We start from the raw sequence: 21416 nt of genomic DNA on the forward strand, positions 1-21416 counted from the left end.
TGAAGAAGAAGGTGAAGCACTGGCACTAATGTTCTGAGTCACTTTGTATAACAGACATATCAACAGTGGGAAGCTGTATTTTGTTTCCTATTTCCTTGCCCTAGCACATATGTTTTTCTAACAAAGTTTTAGTAAAATGTATACTTCTTATAACCGACTATGCCTAATTTCACCCTCCAGATGAGCACGGAATGAATCTATTTCCACAATGCCATTCTTATGTGAGAGCCAAAAACTTAAAAAAAACAGCCACAGTACCCCCTCCCATGCCTGCCTCAAATGTGGTAGCTTTCCATACCTCCCTCATTCAGACTTTACTTCTGTAACATGGTTTCTAGATTTATGATTGTTGAGGTTATACTTCCAAGAAATTTTATATATAGTGATTCTCATGAAAAGTTAAATTAAAAAGTAGATAGTGAAAAAGCACTACCATACCATGGGCAGCCAGTAGAGCAAAGGTCCTATTGCATAGATGACTATAAGGACGAAAATGCAAGATATTAGACAAGCCACCTGTAAAATACAAGACAGACAAAAAGGAAAAAGAAAACCTTGAACTTTTTTATTATGTCAAAGTTATGGAGTGGGGGGATAATTTTAGTTTATCTTGATTAGAAGAAACAAAATGTTGGCACATAACTGTTAAATTGCTTAGACTGTCATTATCTATATTTTGCAGCTGAGGGAAGTTAAATGTGACAGCTGACAAACTGGTGCAATCAAATTAAGTCAGTGATGAGAGAAAAGCAATTTCACACAAAGAAATAGGACACCATCAACTTTTATCACACATCACAGCGATGGCTTTTTTGTTTAATAGTGAAAGTGACATTTCAATTAAAAGTTCTTTAGCCTGTTGGTGTTTAGCCTGACTCCCCTCCTTATTTTGTAGGAGGTTGTTTGGGCAATAACTGAATATGTGGCTTAGGGTACTTCTGTGCTGATAATTTCCACTGAAACATTTACCCTCTTATTTGGAGTTCTTTGTTAGTAAAGGCTCCAGTTGTGAAGTAGTTATATGGGATATGGGAGTGATCTCTGGCAGTGGAACAGGCTTCATTTTACTAAGCCTGAAAGACTGTTAGTATCATGTTCTAACCAGCCAGCCTGCTGACAAAAGGCAATTCAATTCACCTGACTCCTACAGCCATATTCCACTTGATGAAGAACTTGATTTCACAGAAGCAAATGTTCAGGACTTAATAAAACATTTGGCCAAACTGCCTTCCTAACAAGAGAAAAGAAGGCTTTCACAGGGTCACGAAGATGCCTAGAACATCATTATGGAGATATCAAAGGGAATTTGGTAGAATTTAGTAGAATTGCTTGAATTAAAAATAAATATATAAACAAACAATCAATATCAAAGGCTGGCAAAAACTCAGAGCAACTGGAATTCTCAGGCATTGCTAGTGGGAAGGCAATATGGTACAGCTACTCTGAAACAGTTTGGCAGTGTCTTATAAACTTACACATACACTTACCTTATGACTCAGGACTGGCTAAGAGAAATGAAACATGTCCACGTGAAACCTAAATATGTATTTATAGAACTTTTATTCATAAACACCAAAATCATAAATAACTAAAATATCAACCAATTGGTGAATAAATTGCAGTACATCTATACAATACAACTCAGCAATTAAAAAAATATGGATGAAATTCAAAATCATTGAGCTAATGAAAGAACCTAAACACAAAGACTACATACTATAAGATTTCATATATATGACATCCTAAAAAAAGATAAATTACAGGATGCTAGAGGCTGAAGGTAAAGGCAAAGAATTAACTACAAAGGAGTATGAGAAAACTTTTTACGGTGATAGAAATATTCTATATCTTGATTTTACTTGTTATACAGCAATTTTTTTTCAAAAAAGTGAACCATATACCTTAAAAGGATAAATTTTACTATATCTAAATTATACTTCCATAAACCTTATTTTTAGTAATTAAAAAAAAAAAAAAGAAACCTGGGAAGAGATCTCTAACAATTGCTTACATGCATATGTCCACACCCAGGGTCAGTCCAGCACCAGGACTTGTCCTAACCTGGTACTCTTAAAAGGTGTATATATGGGAAGAGGGAGAGTGGAGTGGCAGTAGCTGTAATTATTCTGCTAAGCAAGCAGTCGTTCAGGGCCTTTCCCTGTTGGGAGAGGCTGAGGGAGCTTGTTCTCCCTTCTATAGTTTGTGTAACTCATCACAAACACTCTTCAGCATACAAAGGGGAAAAACAATTCCTACCTGGGAATTAAATCAGTAGGGGAACTAATGATTGCCCATAAAAGAAGTTATAGTACACCAAATTGTCACTACACTGATCATTTAGGAGTAATTGGTGATTTTACGTAAGAATTTTTAAACAATAAAATATGATGCCTGTCATTCTACTAGACTGCAAACAGGTAGGTGTCAGAGTGCAGCTCACAGGATCCAGTCAGAGAGCTCAGTCAGTGATCCAATAAATCCATGTTTACATGAAAAGAAAAAAATACAGCTAAGGTTTATTGTAAGACAAAAGACAATGGCATGTACCCTTTTTGTGGGACTCTTCACTCATATCTTTACAATGTAACTGACAGCAAAGCCCTAAATCTTAGGAGATGGAATGAACTTTGGACAGTTGCGGTTGCAACTACTTGGAAGGATCTGAGACACAGAGAGGCAAGGTCATTATGCCAAGGTCATAGAGCTAGGGAGTTCGAAAGCATGAAGGTAATATGAAATATGTACTGAATTGGGATCCAAGAACACCAAATATATTTTAAGATTCCCAAATTTATTATAATACACTAAAGCTGTTATAGAAATTACAACCTAACCAAATAATTCTATTTTAAAACAGTAAATCACAACTACATTTGGGCTTTTCTCTAATAATATTTATCTTTTATTTACATGGTGCTTTGTATGTTCATCAACAACAATTGAACTACAATTTCAGTCTTGTAATCAAAATAAATCAAGAGTTAAATGGATCTTATTTGGCAAAGAGTGACGAACTATGGGTGAAAAAGACTTTGTTTACCTTTAATGGTAAGTCATGTAATGAAATAGACCATAAGCAAATGGATTATGTTAGCTCCCTTAATGCACTTGCCTTATCATTGTTGATGCCCTTGGTCAAAAGATAAGTTCATCTAATCAGACAAGAAACTCTTACCAGCTCTGTGCAGCGTATATACTCTCCAGTCATGGAAATTAATAATATTATAGTGTCTGCCCTCAAAGCTCTCAAAATACTGGTATTCATTCTCTTCATAAAGAAGAAGCCAGGACACTGATATTTGGATTTGTAAAAATATCTTTGAGATTATGCAATGAAAGCCATCATTCCATAATTGGCCAACTCAGTAAATTCAAAAAGAGCTCAAATTAAGATCAGATATTTGTAGTGTATAAAATAGAATTCTCTAACTTCAAGATTCCATAATAACCCACTTAAGCTATATTTCAAGTATCATCTACTTTCTTCGTATATTTTACTTGGCATATGAGGTAATATTTTCTTGCATTGCTCTGACCTACCTTTAGAAAAATTTGAAAAACAATTTAAAACCAGAACAAAAGAGATGAGCTTGTTCCTTTTTTAATTGCAGAAAACAAAACAAAACTAGCTCCTTCTTAATAAGTTTCAGGTTGGCTTCTACTGCAATTAGTAAAGCGTTCACACAATTACCCACTGGGCAAACACTGGCTAGGATTTTACTCTTTAACTCTTTCTTTCCATGTCATACCAACTAAATGTCCAAATATATTTTTGCTTGAAAATCATAACTACTGATATTTAAGAGTTAATTCTGCATAAAAGATAATGAAATAATCTATATTTTATTCTTATTACGTTCTCAAACAATTATTTTATATGCTGTATGTTAGTTGCAAAGATGACCGCACATGCATTTTTATTAGCCATACCTATATATTTGGTTGGGAGTGGAAGGAGATACCAGTCATTTACTTCCTAAGTAGTTGTCAAAGAATGCGTAAACAGTTCTTGAACTCGCTGCATGCGTAGTCTTGTGGAAAGTAGTGGAATGGCAAAAGAAATGGGAAAGGGCAGAAAGAAAAAAACAGAGAGATGACATTGGATAACTAAAGCTAGATTAAGAAGGTTTTAAAGGAGATGAAAGCAATTAGCCAAATTTTGAAAGAATAAAGGAATACAGTTTGGTGAATTAGAGTGCGGAGACAATCTCAGTGTTGCAGAAAAACATGCCAGCTGTTGTTTTCAGTCGTGGCTGAGCTGCCTGTGCAGCAGACGCAGTCTCTCATCCCTCCTGGTTATGCCTCCCGAGCTCCCTGCAGAGCACCAGCGGATCTCCTCTGTTGGAAGTGAAGAGAAGCATGCAGGAAAGAAAGCCAGGGGACACTGAGCTGCCTCCCATACTTAACCGTTCTTTACAGGGAAGGAGAAAAGGAAGAAGTGTAACATTTTTTTGTGCTATTTGTCTAATCTGTGCCACAAATTTCTTAGTCTCTTAAAGGCCTTTCTTAGATATGCATGCTTTGGGTGTCACATCTAAAAGGGGTCACTGTAAAAAGGATTTCTTCATAAAGGAAGATAGAATTGTGTGTAATAACCAGGGCACTTGGTATCAAATGATCAGTAACTCTTGTTCCAATTCAAACATTTGGTTTCATTTTCTAAAGCACTGGAAGTCTTTACCATCAGCTCACTTCTAGATAAAATTGTCCTAAATTCACTGTCAAAACAGCCACATATGGCTGTTGAGGACTTGAAATGTGGCTAGTTCATATTAAGGTATCCCGAAATCTAAAATACCAGATTTTGAAGGCTTGAACCAAGAAGAAAGCAATGTTAAAATATCATTAATAACTTTTAAATTATTAACTTTGAAATATTAATATTAAAATGATAATATTTTGACTCCACTAAGTAAATTAAAATATAAAATAAAAATTATCAATTTCTTGTACTTCAAAAATGTGGCTACTAGAAAATTTAAATTATCTGTGTAGCTCATATTATGTTTCTGTTCAATAATGCTTCTCTAAAGTGTATGATCCTAAGCCTGGTTTTAAATGGGATTTTCTGTAAATGTGCGATATTAAGCAGTAATTAAAAAAAAAACCTGTCCAGCCTGACCAGTCTCTTCTAATGTCAGCAAAACTGGTAGTTTTCTCTTACAGTTATTGGAAGCTCTCATTTCTCATTCATTCTTTTCTGTAGTAGTTATCTAACACCTACCACATGCCAGGTCCTGGGCTAGCCACTGAGGATACACTGAACCAAACTAGACAAGGTTTTGTGTTCTCCAGTAGCTTTAAGTCAAGGATAGACGGGTGACATCAATCATATAATCACACTAATGAACATTTAATGTCAAATAGCACTAAGGACGTTGACAAAGAGGAACACGACAGACCCAGAAGTGGCAGTGAGATACGAAGGATGGGAGGAATTCACATAGAGAGGAAGGGAAAGGCAGCCTCAAAAACAAAGGGAACAGACACTGGAACCCACAAGGGCTGGAGAAGGACTAGGTCTGAGAATGAGGTGGAGAACAGGCCAAGAGGAGGCTGTGCCAGGAGGCACTCAGTGCCTGGTAGACAGCAGAATGATCTGAATTCTAAGAGCCATGCAAAGCCTTTTAAGGGCTTTAAGCAAAAATAACATGCCCACATTTGCATTTTGTAAAGATAACTTTGCACAGAAATACCATTTCTACAGAAATACCAGAAATGTTTCTGAGTAAAAGTCAGTTGGTAAATTCATTAACAAGTGTAAGATGATTATCACTGATCCTTTGATTGGTTGTCATTAGCCTAAAAATTGAAGATTGTTTGTCATCTATGTCAATTTACGGGATATAAATCTAGTCCCTAAGAGAGTCAGAGCCATTTAAGGGGTTCTTCTGTGAAGTCATGTTACATAGAAAATTGCTTTCACAAATAGTCTATTTAGAACAAAACTTTTAAGGCTTGGCTTGCATAGTGCTTTTTCGGAACCATGTCAGTTATCAGTTTTACCCACATAAACTTAACACTTGCAGTGTTAAAGGTCTGAAATGACTACCATGGGAAAGCATCTTCAGTTTGAGTATGCACATTAAATCAGATTCTTTCCCTGTGCAATTTAATGGGAGCTGTAGAAAAGATTAGTGACCATCTCAACAAGCAGAGGAGCATGAAAATATTCTGCCACTGAGCTTTGTTTTCCTGGACTAGTGTTTTGTCAGATATCTTTCATTTCTTTTGAAGTCTGATGAATAGAATACCAAGCAGAAAAATAAATTCCTATTAAATAAAAAGTCCTTAGAAACATTCTGTTGTACTAGTCATTCAAACGTGTGGCCTCCAGAACAGAGAAGAGAAGGGGCGCTGCTTTATCCAAACCATATTAAACAAACATAGGCACACCCAACTAAAGTAAAAAAAAAAAAAAAAAAAAATCCCAAATTTAAAATAAGTATAAAGCTTTCTCAAATTATTCTCTTTCAGACACACAATATTAAAGATTACAAAGATGAATCATATAGATTGATTATTACTAAAATAGTAATTAGAAAAGCAGGGAAATGCCTAAGGAAACCCCAGGTATGGAACACATTCAAAGTGGAAACACTTCGAAGATTCTATTTCAACCTTCTCTGCCCACGTGATAAATGAATATGTTAACTTGCTCAAGATCCTGCCGCACAGTCAAGGGGCAACTTGGACTAGAAAACCGTCTCACTGCGTCTCGACCATACCAGGATGTTTTAATATCAAATGTTAAGAAAAGGTTCTAAACATATTTAACTATTTTTTAAATAATACTAATAATAAAATCAATGATCATTGTTAACATTTTAAGGACATTTAGTGCTCAAGCATTGTGTTAAATAAGCATTATTTACTCCTTTAGTTGTTGCAGTAATTCTACTTTAACAACCAAGTCTACTTATGCCAGAGAGGTCAAGTTACTTGTGCAAAGTCACTTCACTAGTGGTGGGGCCAAGGTACAAGCCCAGGCTCTGAAGCCCAACGCCGAACCACTCACTGTGTTTATTGAACCTGACTATGAAGAGAGAAACATAATACATTCACTCTGGTAAGAAACCAGGAAGAAATTACTATAGAATCCAGCTGGCACAATAACTCACACCGGTAATCCCAACACTGGGAGTCTGAGGTTGGAGGATTTCTCAAAGCCAGGAGTTCAAAATAAGCCTGGTCAACAAAGCAAGACCCTTATCTGTACTAAAAATTGAAAAAAAAAAAAAAAAAGGCAGGTGTGGTGGTGCATGCCTGGTATTCCAGCTACTCTGGATACTGAGGTGAAAGGATCACTTCAGCCCACGAGTTTGAGGCTACAGTGAGCAGTAGTGGTGCCACTGCACTCCAGCCTGGGCAACAGAGCAAGACTCTGCCAAAATAAAAAAAAAAAAACTGCTATAGGAATCTAGGATTTTACAGATAGAAGAGTCATCAGAGTAGGGAATAATATTTAAGTTCACTGCATATTAAACCTTCAAATTTAGATCACTAATATTTGAGAGTATAGTTTGCAAAAACATTTACGCCACTACAAAAGATGACCCTACGCTTGAAAATCCTAGCCGTGTAAAAATCCATCAGATTACTTGTGCCATATAAACCAAGGTTGAATGAGGATTTTACTTCTTAGCTGATGAGTTGTGGCAATTATTTGTCAAATTACAATACATTCAGAATTGGTTACTGCTTCCTTTCATGTACTCTACGATACACTGATATGAGTTTTATTAGTTGGTTTTATGCTATATTTTAATTTAAATCTTTAAATTAAAAGATTTAATTTAATCCCAGTGTTGGGATTACCGGTGTGAGTTATCGTGCCTGCTGGATTCTATAGTTATTTCTTCCTGGTTTCTTACCAGAGTGGATGTACTATGTTTCTATCTTCAGAGTCAGGCTCAATAAACACAGTGAGTGGTTCGGCGCTGGGCTCCAGAACCTGGGCTTGTACCCTGGCCCCACCACTAGTGAAGTGACTTTGCACAAGATTTAAAGATATTTTAATATCTGTTGATCACTTGCCCACAAAGTCAAAAACCACATACTTTTCAAAATTAATTATTCCACAACCTAAAAAAGTATTTAATATGGAAGACTCCCAATGAATGTGTGAAATGGCACAAATAATGTTTTAAAGGTTCTCATTTAATTCCTATCTTAAACATAAATTGTTTTAATAACGGTTAGCTGTTAATATTAATTTTTTACACTAAGATACTCATGATTTTTCTTATAAGAAATAGTGGCTAAGGACACAAGTTTTGGAGCAAATCTATCTGGGTTCCAATCTCAGCTCTGTCATTTACTACCTCTATGACCTGGGTAAGTTACTTTAACCTTCTTTTCCTCAACATTCTCATCTAGAAACTGAGGATAATAATTACACCTCCTTCTTAAGGTTGCCTAAATCATTAAAGGTTTAACTTTTCATAGGATTAAACAAGTTCATTTATAACAAAAGTATGACAGCCAATGCCTGGCTCACAACTCAATATCTTTTCCACCACCGCCACCATCATCATCAATAGCATCATCTTCATCACTAGGATTGTCATCATCATCATCATCATCATCATCATCATCATCATCATCTTACCAGTACCCAGCAGAATGCCTGGTATATCACAGGCTCTCAATACATGTCAAATTGATTTGAGTTCCTAAAAAATATAATAATTGTTTAACCTAAAATATGTGCTGATATCTTATTATACATTTAAATACCTGTACAACTCTATAGACAGAAATTTCAGTGTCAATGACTGATTTCTTTTTCATATAATCTATTTTATTTATTTAAAGGAAGTTAAAAATGGGAAAACGTCATGTTGACCATTTAGATTAGAAAGAAAGAAACAGAGAGGCACCACTAGAGGGAGCTTTGGCCTCAAAGGTTGCTAACCACAAAGCTGCAATCTGTACAGAATTTTTTAGTTTGCTTGTTGAATCCTTAGCTTTCGGAAGTGTCATTTATAGGAAAGAGATGAGAGAGAGAAGGACTTTCTTAAAACAACTTTGAAAAAAATTAAATTATTGAAAATAGTTTCAGGCTTTAAAGAGAAGCTAGCTCTTCCCACTCTCCTAGAATGGGAGTAAAGGCCTAGCAGAACTTTGTCCCTGCGGAACAATTCAGTTACCTGTGTCTTTGCTCCTGTGCTATACAGGCCAGCAGTCCTTCCCATGGCAGCAGCACTTGGTATGCAGAAGAAAAATGAAGACACTATATTGCTGAGGCCATGGGCCAAAAATTCCTGCAAGATTCATAATGAGAGAATATATAATATCTTAATCATAATCGACTTTTAGAGACTGCAGGTACAATTTGTCACATAATGAGGCTTGTTTGTATTCAGATTCTGTTCTCCCCACCAGTTGGGATTTAACAATTACAATACAAATAGCTAACATTTATTGGGTGCTTACAATGAGCAAGAAATTGTTCTCAAGCACTTTACTCTTTTAATCCTCATAACAACCTTATAGGGAAATACTATTTTTTGTAACGCTCTCTGTCATCAATTTCTCCTCCATCTTTAAGTCACCACAGTCATGTTTTTCTTCTCATCATTTCACAAATGACCTTCACAATGCTAAACCAATTATTCATTCTTGGCTTCCCTTGCCTAAAAGAGGCATTTGGCTGAGCATGGCAGCTCATGCCTATGATCCCAGCACTTTGGGAGGCTGAGGCAGGATGATCTCTTGAAGTTGGAAGTTTGAGACCAGCCTGAGCAACATAGCAAGGCCCCATGTTTTAAAAATGAAAAAAAAAAAAAAAGTTGCCAGGCATGGTGGTGCATGCCTGAAGTCTCAACTACTGCGGAGCCTAAGGTGGGAGAATGGCTTGAGCCCAGGACGTTGAGGTCGCAGTGAGCCATGATCATGCCACTCACTCCAGCCTGGTCAACAGAGTGAGCCTTATCTCTAGAAAAGAAAAATTTAAAATAAATAAATAAATGGAGGAGCTAAGCAGGTATTGGAGAGAACAGAATTCCCAGAAAAGGGAAGAGCAAGTGTAAACATCCATAGCCAGAAGCATGACTAGTGGGTTCAAGGAGAAGCAAGGTGGTGTTGCTAGCACAGAGTATAAAAGGGTATGAGACCAAAGAGGAAAAGAGTATTCGCAGGTTATGTAGAGCCTTGTAAACCATGAGAGAGGCTCTTACTCTGAGTGTGACTGGAAGTCACTGGAAGGTTTCGAGTAAAAGAAAGACATGGTCTGCGTTCCTCACCATTGTATGCTTTGTACCTAGACTAGTGCCTACTATATATTAGGTTCAACATATATCTGTGGAATGAATAAATCTGCTTTTGTAAAGATGAGAAAATTGGCGCACAGAGAAGATTAAGGTCACATAGTGTGAAAACGAGATTTGCACACAGGTAGTTCGATATTCATAAACTACCACACTACAACTTCTCTGTAGACCAGCACAGCTCTGTAGAACCACCATGACAGGACTTGAAACAGGACATGGGCAAACACATTTTCAGAAATATGATCAGTGTAATCTATATCCCTTGGTATTCTAAGAATAGACCCTCACATTCTTTAGGTTTTTTTTACTAAAAGTAATACTAGTGTTATTTGTACTTAGAAATCCAAAATTATTAAATATTAGCATGCAATAATAAATCTGTTTGGATTCTCTCCTAAAAACAAATCAAAAAGAACATCATGATGCCTTTTATTTTAACAAAAATGAAAGGTATTATGAACCATTAATGCCAGGTTTTTAGCTTCCTATGAATGATTTTAATATTTTTGTTTTGTTTTGTTCAACCCACTCTTGCTATACAGTTAGGAAAGTTTTATTTTTCATAAGTTCAACATTTTTAGGATCTGGGAGTGCACAGTGCAGTGATACAACTGGAGTGGAGAGGGGCTGGGGGCACACTCCACCTGGTTGTCATCAATTGAATATTTGAATTTTTTGGCAGATCCTTGAGCAAGAGCCAGTGAGGCCACATAGCCTACAAGTGCCACTCCAAAAGCTTCAGTGATTACAGCAGAGAGGATGTTCATCGGGGGAGCTCTAGGTGAAGGAATTCTGTGGAAAGAAGGACCATATTGAAGTCATCAAACTTCATGTAATTTCTGTAACAACTTGCAATGAATTTAACTGTGGTAATGACTCTGAAGTTTACATAGACTAAGTGAAATACCCATGAGAAAACCAAGCAGCCTTGCCCTTAGAAGCCCTTTGTTTTCAACATTATTTAGCAGAAAAGCAAAATTACAAGGAACACCACAGGGACAGCTCCATGCATTTAACTGGCATTTACGCCCAGGGAATTCAGATTACACCACAGAAATTCTGACTCTACAGAAATTTCCTGTATCAGAACAAAAGCAAATCTGGAGCATTCCTTCATTTGAACCTTTCCAAAATTTATTTGGCTGGTGTTGAAGACTGTATTTCCTCCCTTGAATACTACAGTGCTGTATGCAAACACTGGTTTACTGTGAGCTACAATTCTTGAGTTAATCCCTAAATTTGCCATTGAGTTCATTATCTTAATTATGTTTTTTAACTCAATCCTTTCACAGTACACTTAACTATACCTTACATCCATTAAGAAAAATATGTATAAAGGCTCCATCTAACTAACTCTCTGTTTCAAAATATAGGAGCATAGTTGTTTTTCCATTTCAAAGAACTGTTTAAAATATTTTTCTCAAATAATACCCAGCCCTTGTCTAATTGTTTTTTGAAAACCACTTGAGCCAAATTATCATTATTTATTTATCCCTGATGATTCCTTGGGAGACTTACCAAATAAATAAATAAATAAATAAATCCCTTAGGCAATAGTGGAAGAAAACTGGAAGAGAATTCATGTTGATTTTTAATACCCAGTATGTAAGTAGAATGCTTGGCCCTTTCATAATACCTATTTTACTTAATTCTCCCAACAACCTCCAAACCAAGCATCATTATACCCACTGTATGGAGGAGAAAACATTTTGAGAAAGGTTAGGTAATAGTTATCTAACATCACAAGGTGAATGGCAGAGCTGGAATGCAATCTCAGCTCCACTTATGTTCAAAGCCATGTTCTTGTTATAATTCCTTTAGCAGAAGGGTCTGGAAAGGTCACTCAAAATAAAGGAGAATTAGAGGTGATGGAGGAGAGGCACACTTTTTTAAATTTTAACCCACCGACTTAAGTAAACCATTAAGACAAATTGATTTGTATCATTACAGGTTATTATGCTATACAAAATCATTTCAAAGTAAAATAACTTAGTTTCATGAAGACTGAGTGAGCCTAATTATTAACAACAAATTGGCATAAAAGGAATAACAAACTGACTTTCAAAGGTAGAAAAGCAGGAATCTTCGAGAAAATTCAATTTGATTCATATAATCAACATTAGCCTATGTCTATATGTGATAGAAACAGGATTTTTAACATTCCCTTTTTAATTCCTGAGAATTTTTCTACTGTTTCTCCATTTTCATGTAATTAGAAACCAAAATTTGGGATTGGAAGATAAAAATTTATAGGATTCAACAATTGTAACTTTGCCCCAAATTCATAATTATCAGTGTACATGTAATGCAGCCCATTCAAAGGGAGTAACCCACAAGATACTGTCCTCCTTCCCTCATATATTTTCATTTTCTTTCAGCCCATATGTGGTACAACCTTTTGCTCATTTAGGGTGAACATCTCTTTTGTTAAACTCCTTCTTAGTGGCGAGGGGAAGGCTAAGGCCAGCTAGGGAACTACTCCTTCTTCTCCACTTCCACTCTTTCACGATTATATACTACCCAGGCCTAGGGTTTGCTATTTCCGATGATGCTTGTCTACTTTTACTATGATTTAACTGAAATGAAAATAGTCATAGAATATGTGTGGTGAGGAAGAGATAGGGCTGACTAAATCCCAGATCATAACTAATTTGCAAAGTCAATGCCCTCCATTTTGTTAATAATATATTTGCAAATATTTCCCACACCTTTTACCTGAAGTAATGCTGTATAAAGAAATTATCAACATCCTTAGTAATAGGTGAAGTCTAGGAAGTTACTCTTTCTCGACACATGAAGTGTGTATTTCTATCATTTTGTAATAGAAATTAATTAGAATAAAGAAATGAAATATTCATACCCACCCACTCCCTGTCCCTTTCTCCATCAAAAATAAACAAACAAACAAATAATATTTTTTAAAAAAATACACTACATTACCCTTGTGGAATATGACCAACTACTTCTAATCCGTATGTGTTTTCCATATTGGTGCAATAACAAGCAAATGATGCAGCAATAATCTGTGTGGTTCCATTTGCAAAAAAAAAAAATATACATTAATGACCTCTCAAACACCTTCAATTTTTAAAAGTAAACATTGTTATCATGTCACAAAGACATCAAGAATAATCTAGCAGTTGCACAGACTTTTTAAAATAAACAAAATATTAAAAGTCAAGAAGTCACTCAGTTTTGAGAGCACTGACAGTCTCCAAATTAGATGACACCCCAATCATATGGCTTTTCTAATATCTTACCCTTGTCACCTCAATTATGTCCAATTTTGTAGGGGAAAAACTACAGGATGCAGGAGTGTGTGTGTGTGCATGAAGACAGCACAATCCAACCTAAATACTTGCCTCCCATGATATGAAGGGATGCTTCGTAAGACAGCACGTTTTCTCTCCATGACAGCAGCCTTTCAAGAGTTTGAGATATTGCATCAACATTCCTAATCCATGTTAGTAATCAATGATGATTTACAGTCTCCTTTAATATTTTTAAATTTTTAGCTTTTACGATTTCTTATAGTGAAACATCCTGCTTCACAGCCTGCTGGGCTCAATGCTTTTAAAATGACCCCTATGGAGCTTCAGATACCCTATCCTTCTGTTACTGACATATGCTAAGCAAGGTTATATGTTCCCTGCCTATACCCATAATCATCTTTAATATGCATATCAGAGCCCAGTTCACCAGCCACTGCAGTCTACTGTTTTCCATCGATTTTCATTTTTCTGATAATTTTAATAGATATTAAAAATTTCACATGATTATGGTATCAGTTTGGAGTAAATCGTCTTGTAAAAGAGACATATCAATAATTCACTTAAAGTACAAATTTACAATATACATGGCCAGAAAAAAGTATAACAAATTCACACTAGCAAAATAACGAATATCTAATAATCAATGCCCAATAATATAATTTTGTAGGTTTTTCCCCTATTCCTGTTGTTCTGTTCTCTGTGATGATATTTAGCTGAATTTGCGGAGGTTTTTAAAACATGAAATAGGCTTAAAAAGCAAAACACCCTGAAGACATAAAGAAAAAGATAAAAAGCAACAAAACCATAAAGGTGATATTGTTAAACTTTATAAATATTGTGATATAATAGTAGCATTTTCTAAAGAAGCTAGTAGTAGCTAAAGATTCAGGCTATTAGTTTAGAATCAGACATATTAACATATTTAAAAATTCCTATGCCAATTAATAAATTATAATTGCTCATAATCATCATGAAACATCTATTCTAGGTCAGAAAATAATGTGAGTTGTAAAGAAAATATGCCATAGCTACAAGATACTGGATTCTTACTGAAAATTGAAGTATACAGGATGTTTGATACACAATTAATATTAAAATTAAGTGCCCTAACTCACTGAATTAGCCTTTCAGATAGTGTTTTATTCCTCGCTGTATTTCTTTACCAAAATTAAACTTTCCTTACCAGTTGAGTAATTGGTCCTTCTTCAATATTAATTCAATATGTGTGTATAAGGCCAGTACTGCCCTTAGACCTGGGCAAGAGGGGATTGCACCCCAGGTGTGACTAGTGCTTTAGAGCAGCAGTCCCCATCCTTTTTGTGCAAGACAATTTCTTCATAAACAGGGTTGGGAGAGGAGGTGGGAGATGGTTTGGGGATGATGAAGCTGTTCCCACCTCAGATTATCAGGCACTAGGTTCTCATAAGGAGCACGCAGCCTAGATCTCTCACATGCACAGTTCACAACAGGGTTTGTGTTCCTCTGAGAATCTAATGCTGCCACTGATCTGACAGGAGGCTGAGCTCAGGCAGTCATGTTCTTCTGCTGTGTGGCCAGGTTCCTAACAGTCCATGAACTGGTACCAGTCCATGGCCCGGAAGTTGGGGACCCCTGCTTCCGAGGGTTCTAATCTGACTTCTTCCAACTGTAGACTTTCCCACAAGAAGAGAGCTCTGTGGGAGTAGGGAGTTTGTGCCCAACTCAAACCAGTCCCCTTCTTTCTGAACCACAATCTGGATACTCAAGAATCTATCATTCCTTGCCCAAATGGCCTTCTGCCTGCTTGCAGGGCACCTTCTGGAAGTCCATCCTCCCAGGGTAGCTCAAGAAAGTTGGCAAAGAGATAGTCGTAGTGGTGATGGAGTGGCGATGTGTTTGGAGCCTGGATGTGAGGACAGAGGTGTCCACACATATACATATGAATCCCCTGGCAGGTGGGATAGAGCTGGAAAGTGAAGAGAGGGAGCAGACCAAGAGGCTGGGTCTCCCCACTCTGCCCCATACTGGCAGAACATAAATGACTAGGAAAATTATCTGTTCTAACCCGGCTTTCAAAGTCATCACTAAGGGATATTTGTCAACATAAGAAAACAGAATCTGTTATATTTAACATTTTGATCTATAACTTACAAGTATTGGGGCTTGCATTGGTACTTTTGCCTTGGGTCTTAGAAATGTTAGGGATAACACGTATATAAGGAATACCTTTAATCTTATTGTAAGAATAATTGTAACTGGTTTTGCAGAGAATAAGCAAATGTTTTACTACCAGCTTAACAGCCTTCCTCCCTAAGGTTATTTTCAATTTTTGGTTTTATGAAACTTATGCAATATAGCTTCCCAAGATATAATAAGCATTTCTTAATATCTACAGGACTTTGAGATAAGATGGTATGTTTCACAGTTGTTGCTGTGAAAACTAATAATCATAATACTCTGTATTTTTATGACTTATTTGAAATACACACACATATATATTATATAAATCACATATGTTATATAGATCTCAACAAATTATCAAGAGTATAGGATAATACATGGCCTAGTTATGGAGAGAAGTCTTTTGTATTAGTTGTATAGAAATGAGTCATAGCCTTCAGAGTTAATTTCCAATGTGCTAGCCTTATAATTGTACATAAACCTACATAATTTCAACAATTAGAAGGAATATTTTAATAGATAAAGTTATTTAGACAACATTTATCATATACATGTATAACTCAAAGATCATTAAAATACTAAAGCCAACTGATAGTAAATTAGTAGACTGTGGTTATACGTTAAGATTTTATTTTCAACTTAATTCTTTGTATAGTTAAGAGTTCCCATTAGAGGTTCTTGAAATTTCAGAATATATTTTCTAATGCCACAAGCCTTAGGAGCAAAATGTAATGTATTGCTTTTCCAGGTACAACAAAAACATATTTTAGAGAACCAGCTTTGGCCAATGAAAATCATGAGCATCCTTTCAATGAAGCAAAATTAGGTAAGTAACAAAAACCTTTCAATCATGAATGAACATTTATCAATTGATAATATTTCTATATATATTTCATAGGTGCCATATAAATAGGAAATGATACCATATTTTATTAATTTACAGAAGAACATGCCAGAGATATTTTGAGTCTCACCCTTATAAGTACCTCCTTATTTAAGATTTTAAGCTATACGTTTTCTTATTTATATAAAAAATTATAAGCATACGAGAAATGTTGTATAAATTAAAAACATGTGTGCTTTCTTTTTAAAATTATTGACTCAAAATGTTTCCTGTTCTTACATTACTGTATAGCCACGCAAATTAGCCCTGCTTTAATGAGAGACAGGAGTAGCTGAGGGTTACTGTAGACAATATAGTAAGCATCTGCAGATCTCCCCAAGAACTGTCAAGCTTTGTGTGGTGAAAAACTAAATGTTCATTTTATACTTACCAAAACTAAATCGACAGGAAGAACAACTTTAATTTTCCTTTTAAACTGTTCATTCAGCTCTTTAACAAGAACAAGGACCACGATGCTCAGCAAGGATAAAAGCAATGCTTCCAGTCGCACAGACTTGATGTTTTCAAAAACATATGCATAAATCTACAGTAATGAGAAAAAATACGAACAAAATTCAGGGTCACCTATAATATACTAACATGAAAATATGACCCCCAATATACTCAATGATGTTTTATAAAACTATCTTAATGGCTAGGGAGAGGAAAGGTATAGGTAGGAGGGTAGTCAGTGCTAATGCTATATATTTATTTGCATCTACAAAATTTCTGTACCCTTGATTCTTTCATCAAACTCAGGGTTTGCACCTTCCTACATAAGAACACTGCTAAAGAGAATGACTCTTCCGGCTTCATCCCTGACACTTCGAGGGGCAGAGATGTTTAACTCATTATTTATATGCAGATTCATCATTAACAGCAGTCAGGGAACCATGGGTTCCCCAACTTTGGGGCCCTCCTCAAACCCCAGAAGCAAATAAGCACACATATAGATCACACACAAAAGAGTTAAGAGCTGGCATTTAACTGACATCAGATATTTGGCTTCATGTAAAATATTAACATGTTCTCAGTCATTCAGCATTAACTTACTTGTTTATTGTTACTTACTTTATACCAAGCACCATGCCCACTGCGAGGTCTACATAGTAAAAAATTTAGACATTGCTTCAGTATTCACAGAGCTCATGGTCTAGTGTAGGAATTGCTAAGTAAAACAACAAATTAATGCATACAGTGCTATGGACATGGAAAGGGCACCTGAAATATATGACTTAGGGTTTTGAGTGGTAGTGGGCGGTGGGGTGGGGGGGCTTCTCAAAGAAGATAAATGGGAATTGGCCAGGCCAGGTTATAGATGATAGAGGGAGTAAGAGGAAGAAACCTGACAGAAAATATTCTGCCTAAAGGGCATATTTGTAAAACTTAGAGTGTAGAATGTGAGGGGAGGGGTGCATGACTTCCTGAAAAGTATGGTCAAGAAATCAATACAACTATTTGTCTTTAAAAGTGTGTAGCCCTGCTTGAAGTTATACCTACATCAAAGAATTTGCCTGAAACTAGGAAGAAAGTATAATACATTAACATCAAACACACAATCTTGGTAATTTGGGATGATCTGATGTGGCAGAAAAGGTAGGATCAATGTAAGAGTAAAATCAACCAAAAGAACAATATTAAAGCCCTTTTTAAAATCAAAGGCTATGTTTCAATTAAGTGCCAATAACTCTTTGTTCAACAACTTAGAATGTTATTGATAGTTATGTAAGTATCTAATCTACTAGCACGAAAAAGATAGGTTGAGATTTTAAAGAACCCTAAATTAGGTGCTGAATAATAATAGCCAGCCAAATACAATCTATCCTCTACATGAATGTTTGATATAAGGAAACTCAACTGGAATTTCGTTGTCTGGAAATTTAACATAGTGGTTCTCAAATTCATACAGAATATTAAACGCACAGAATATATTAGAAAATGTTGCAAGAAAATATTTATGGGTTTATACTAACAAACATAAAAGTATATTTATAATAAGTCAAAACATGATACTAATAACAAAATATATAAGAAAAAGCTGGGTGCGGTGGCTCACCACCTAGCACTGTGGGAAGCTGAGACAGGAGGATCGCTTGAAGCCAGGAGTTTGAAACCACCCTGGGCAATATAGCAAGACTCTTTCCCTATGAAAAATTTAAAAAATTAGCTGGGTGTGGTGGCATGCCCCTGTAGTCCTAGCTACCCAAGAGCCTGCTGGAGCGGGGGGATCCCTTGAGCCCGGGAATTCTAGGTTACAGTGAGCTATGATTGCACCACTACATTCCAGCCTGGGCAACAGAAGGAGATCCCATCTCTAGCTTAAATATATGTGTGTGTGTGTGTGTGTGTGTGTGTATTAAATATATATATATTAATACATATTAATTAAATATATATTAAATACATATTAATTAAATATATATATTAATATATATAGAGAGGGTCTCTAACTTAAAAACATATAACATATATATGTGTGTATATATATATGAAAAATTTTAAAACAATAAAAACCCAGAAACACGTAACAGTTGCATTATCCAATATTAAAGATTATCCAATATATCATATTTAAACAAAAACTAAGCAGAATAAAATAAATTCTAGATTAAAAGAGGTTAAATGTAAAACCTGAAGTCATAGAAAATAAAGATTTTAAAATTAGCAGAGGACATAAACAGATAACAAAAGAAATATAAATGGTGAATAAACATATGAACAAAGAGCTCAATCACACTAGTAATCAAAGAACTGTAAATTCAAACAATAAGAAAGCATTTTTTCTTTTATCATATTATTAATGATGCTTAAATAATAATAATTTAAATGTGTAATCTGGGGGAAAAAATGGGAACTCTTTTACATGCCCTTGTGAGTATAAATTGTTGTAATCCTTTGGTGATCTGATAACATGTATAGGAAGCCTTTGAAGGCAATACACATGTTAATTAGCTTGAGTGTGGAAATCATTTCACAATGTATATATACGTCAAAACATCACATTGTACATTTTGAACATATACAATTTTTATCTGTCAATTATATCTCAATAAAGCTGAAAAATAAAATAAACACTTTTGAACTGCTCTATTGTTTGCCTTAGCAATTCTACTTCAAAATATTAAGCTATGAACATAATTAAGCTCATGTGAAAAGACCTTGTTACAAAGATATTCACTGAAACATTGTTTAAAACAGCATTGAAAATGGAAACCATTTAAAGAGTAAAACAAAAGAGAACTGGTTGAATTCTCTAGGTTACATGTATACATATAATAGTCTACATCCATTAAATTCATTATTTTAGACAAAATGTATATTTATTGACATGGAAAGACCTTCCTGTTATAATGCTAAGTGGGAGAAGAAAAGTTTCAAATAAATGTGCATGGTTTGACATTGTTATGGGCTCAGTTGTGTGGCCCCCTCTGAGTTCATATGTTGAAGTCTGAACCCCCAGTGCATCAGAAAGTGACTATACTGCAAATAGGGCCTTTAAAGAGGTGATTAAGGTAAAATGAGGTCATATGGGTGGGCCATAATCCAAAATGACTGGTATCCTTATGAGAAGAGGTTAGAACACAGACATGAACCTTGTACAGAGGAAATACCATGTCAGGACACAAGGAGAAGGCCACCATCTACAAGCCAAGGGGAGAGGCCTTAAGAAGAGACCAAAATTGCCATCACCTTGATCTAGACTTCTCGATCACAGTCTCCAGGACTATAAGAAATAAAGTTCTGTTGTTTAAACCACCCAGTCTGTGATATTTGTTTTGAAAGCCCTAGAAAGCTAATATAGATATTACTTTTGATGAAATAAAATTTCATGCTTCTAAATATGTATGAATGTATCTGGAATGTTAACAGCTCTGCATAAGAGCTTATTTGTATCTTCCATGTTTTCTCTTCTGAAAATATATCACTTCAATAACTTTAGGGTTTTAAATTGTCCTTATATGCTTATTTTCAAAATGTCTCTTAACTTCTCCTTCTCTTGAACATGCTGAATCCGGTTTTTATAACTTCATTTCTAATTGTCCACAGTGAATTGGTCAAGTCTAGTTTCAGGTGATAAAGATTAGTTTTATTCTGGCACACAGATTATTCTTATAGTAGCCTAACTTTTTTGTGTTCTTTGTCCTTTCTATTTAGCATATTAAATATAATTTGACCACAACTCAAAATATTGAGTCAAAACATAATATAGATAATGAGTCAAAAGAATTTATATGGGCTATATTCCTTAGAATATCATAAAATTCTGCTTAGTAGGTTTCCTCCTCAAAAAACTCAGCCCATCTGGCCCAAGGATCAAAAGCACCTGGTATAAAGGTGGTGCATCAGGTTGAGCCTGAATTCTGCATATTGAATTTTATCATTAACATGTTAACTCTTTTGAGCAAAGAAAATGTACTCAATTAAGTGGAGCCTCACTGGCTGAAAAGAATTAGGATAATAGAATTAAGATAAAGAAAATGTACTCAATTAAATGGAGCCTCACTGGGTGAAAAGAATTAGGATAATGCAGGCTATCCAGACCCCCTTTTATCCATATAGTTAAAGGGACAATAACAAAAAACCACTGGTTATGTAATCAGATACATTAATAAACACATTAGGGGTCAGGAAGCTTTACTTATTATCTTTTTCACATAATTCTATTTTATTCCATGTTACTTGAAAACAAAAGTAGGTACTACAATATCATCGTTATCTTAGATGCAGATGACATTTTTCCTCTCTGTCTCTATGTTGTGGATGATAACTGTTCACAGGATTTCTACAGAAGGAACAGAGTTCATTACTTAAAGTTGCCCACTACTC

At 35.4% G+C, this 21416-nt stretch overlaps 1 protein-coding gene across 3 annotated transcripts in view; it reads right to left on the minus strand.

Moving 5' to 3' along the window:
• Positions 1-21416, minus strand: part of LOC105497269 (solute carrier family 26 member 7) — a 143737-nt gene that overhangs the window by 42396 nt on the left and 79925 nt on the right. For all 3 annotated transcript variants that reach the window (XM_024797730.2, XM_011768276.3, XM_011768275.3), the window contains exons 6-10: positions 16981-17133; positions 13215-13297; positions 10919-11066; positions 9153-9266; positions 439-516 (exon numbers count right to left, since the gene is read on the minus strand). In XM_024797730.2, the coding sequence (XP_024653498.2) occupies positions 439-516; positions 9153-9266; positions 10919-11066; positions 13215-13297; positions 16981-17133 (576 nt within the window). The remainder of the gene's footprint in view (positions 1-438; positions 517-9152; positions 9267-10918; positions 11067-13214; positions 13298-16980; positions 17134-21416) is intronic.

The sequence above is a fragment of the Macaca nemestrina genome, chromosome 8, assembly GCF_043159975.1.
Source record: "Macaca nemestrina isolate mMacNem1 chromosome 8, mMacNem.hap1, whole genome shotgun sequence".
Classification (NCBI taxonomy): domain Eukaryota; kingdom Metazoa; phylum Chordata; class Mammalia; order Primates; family Cercopithecidae; genus Macaca; species Macaca nemestrina.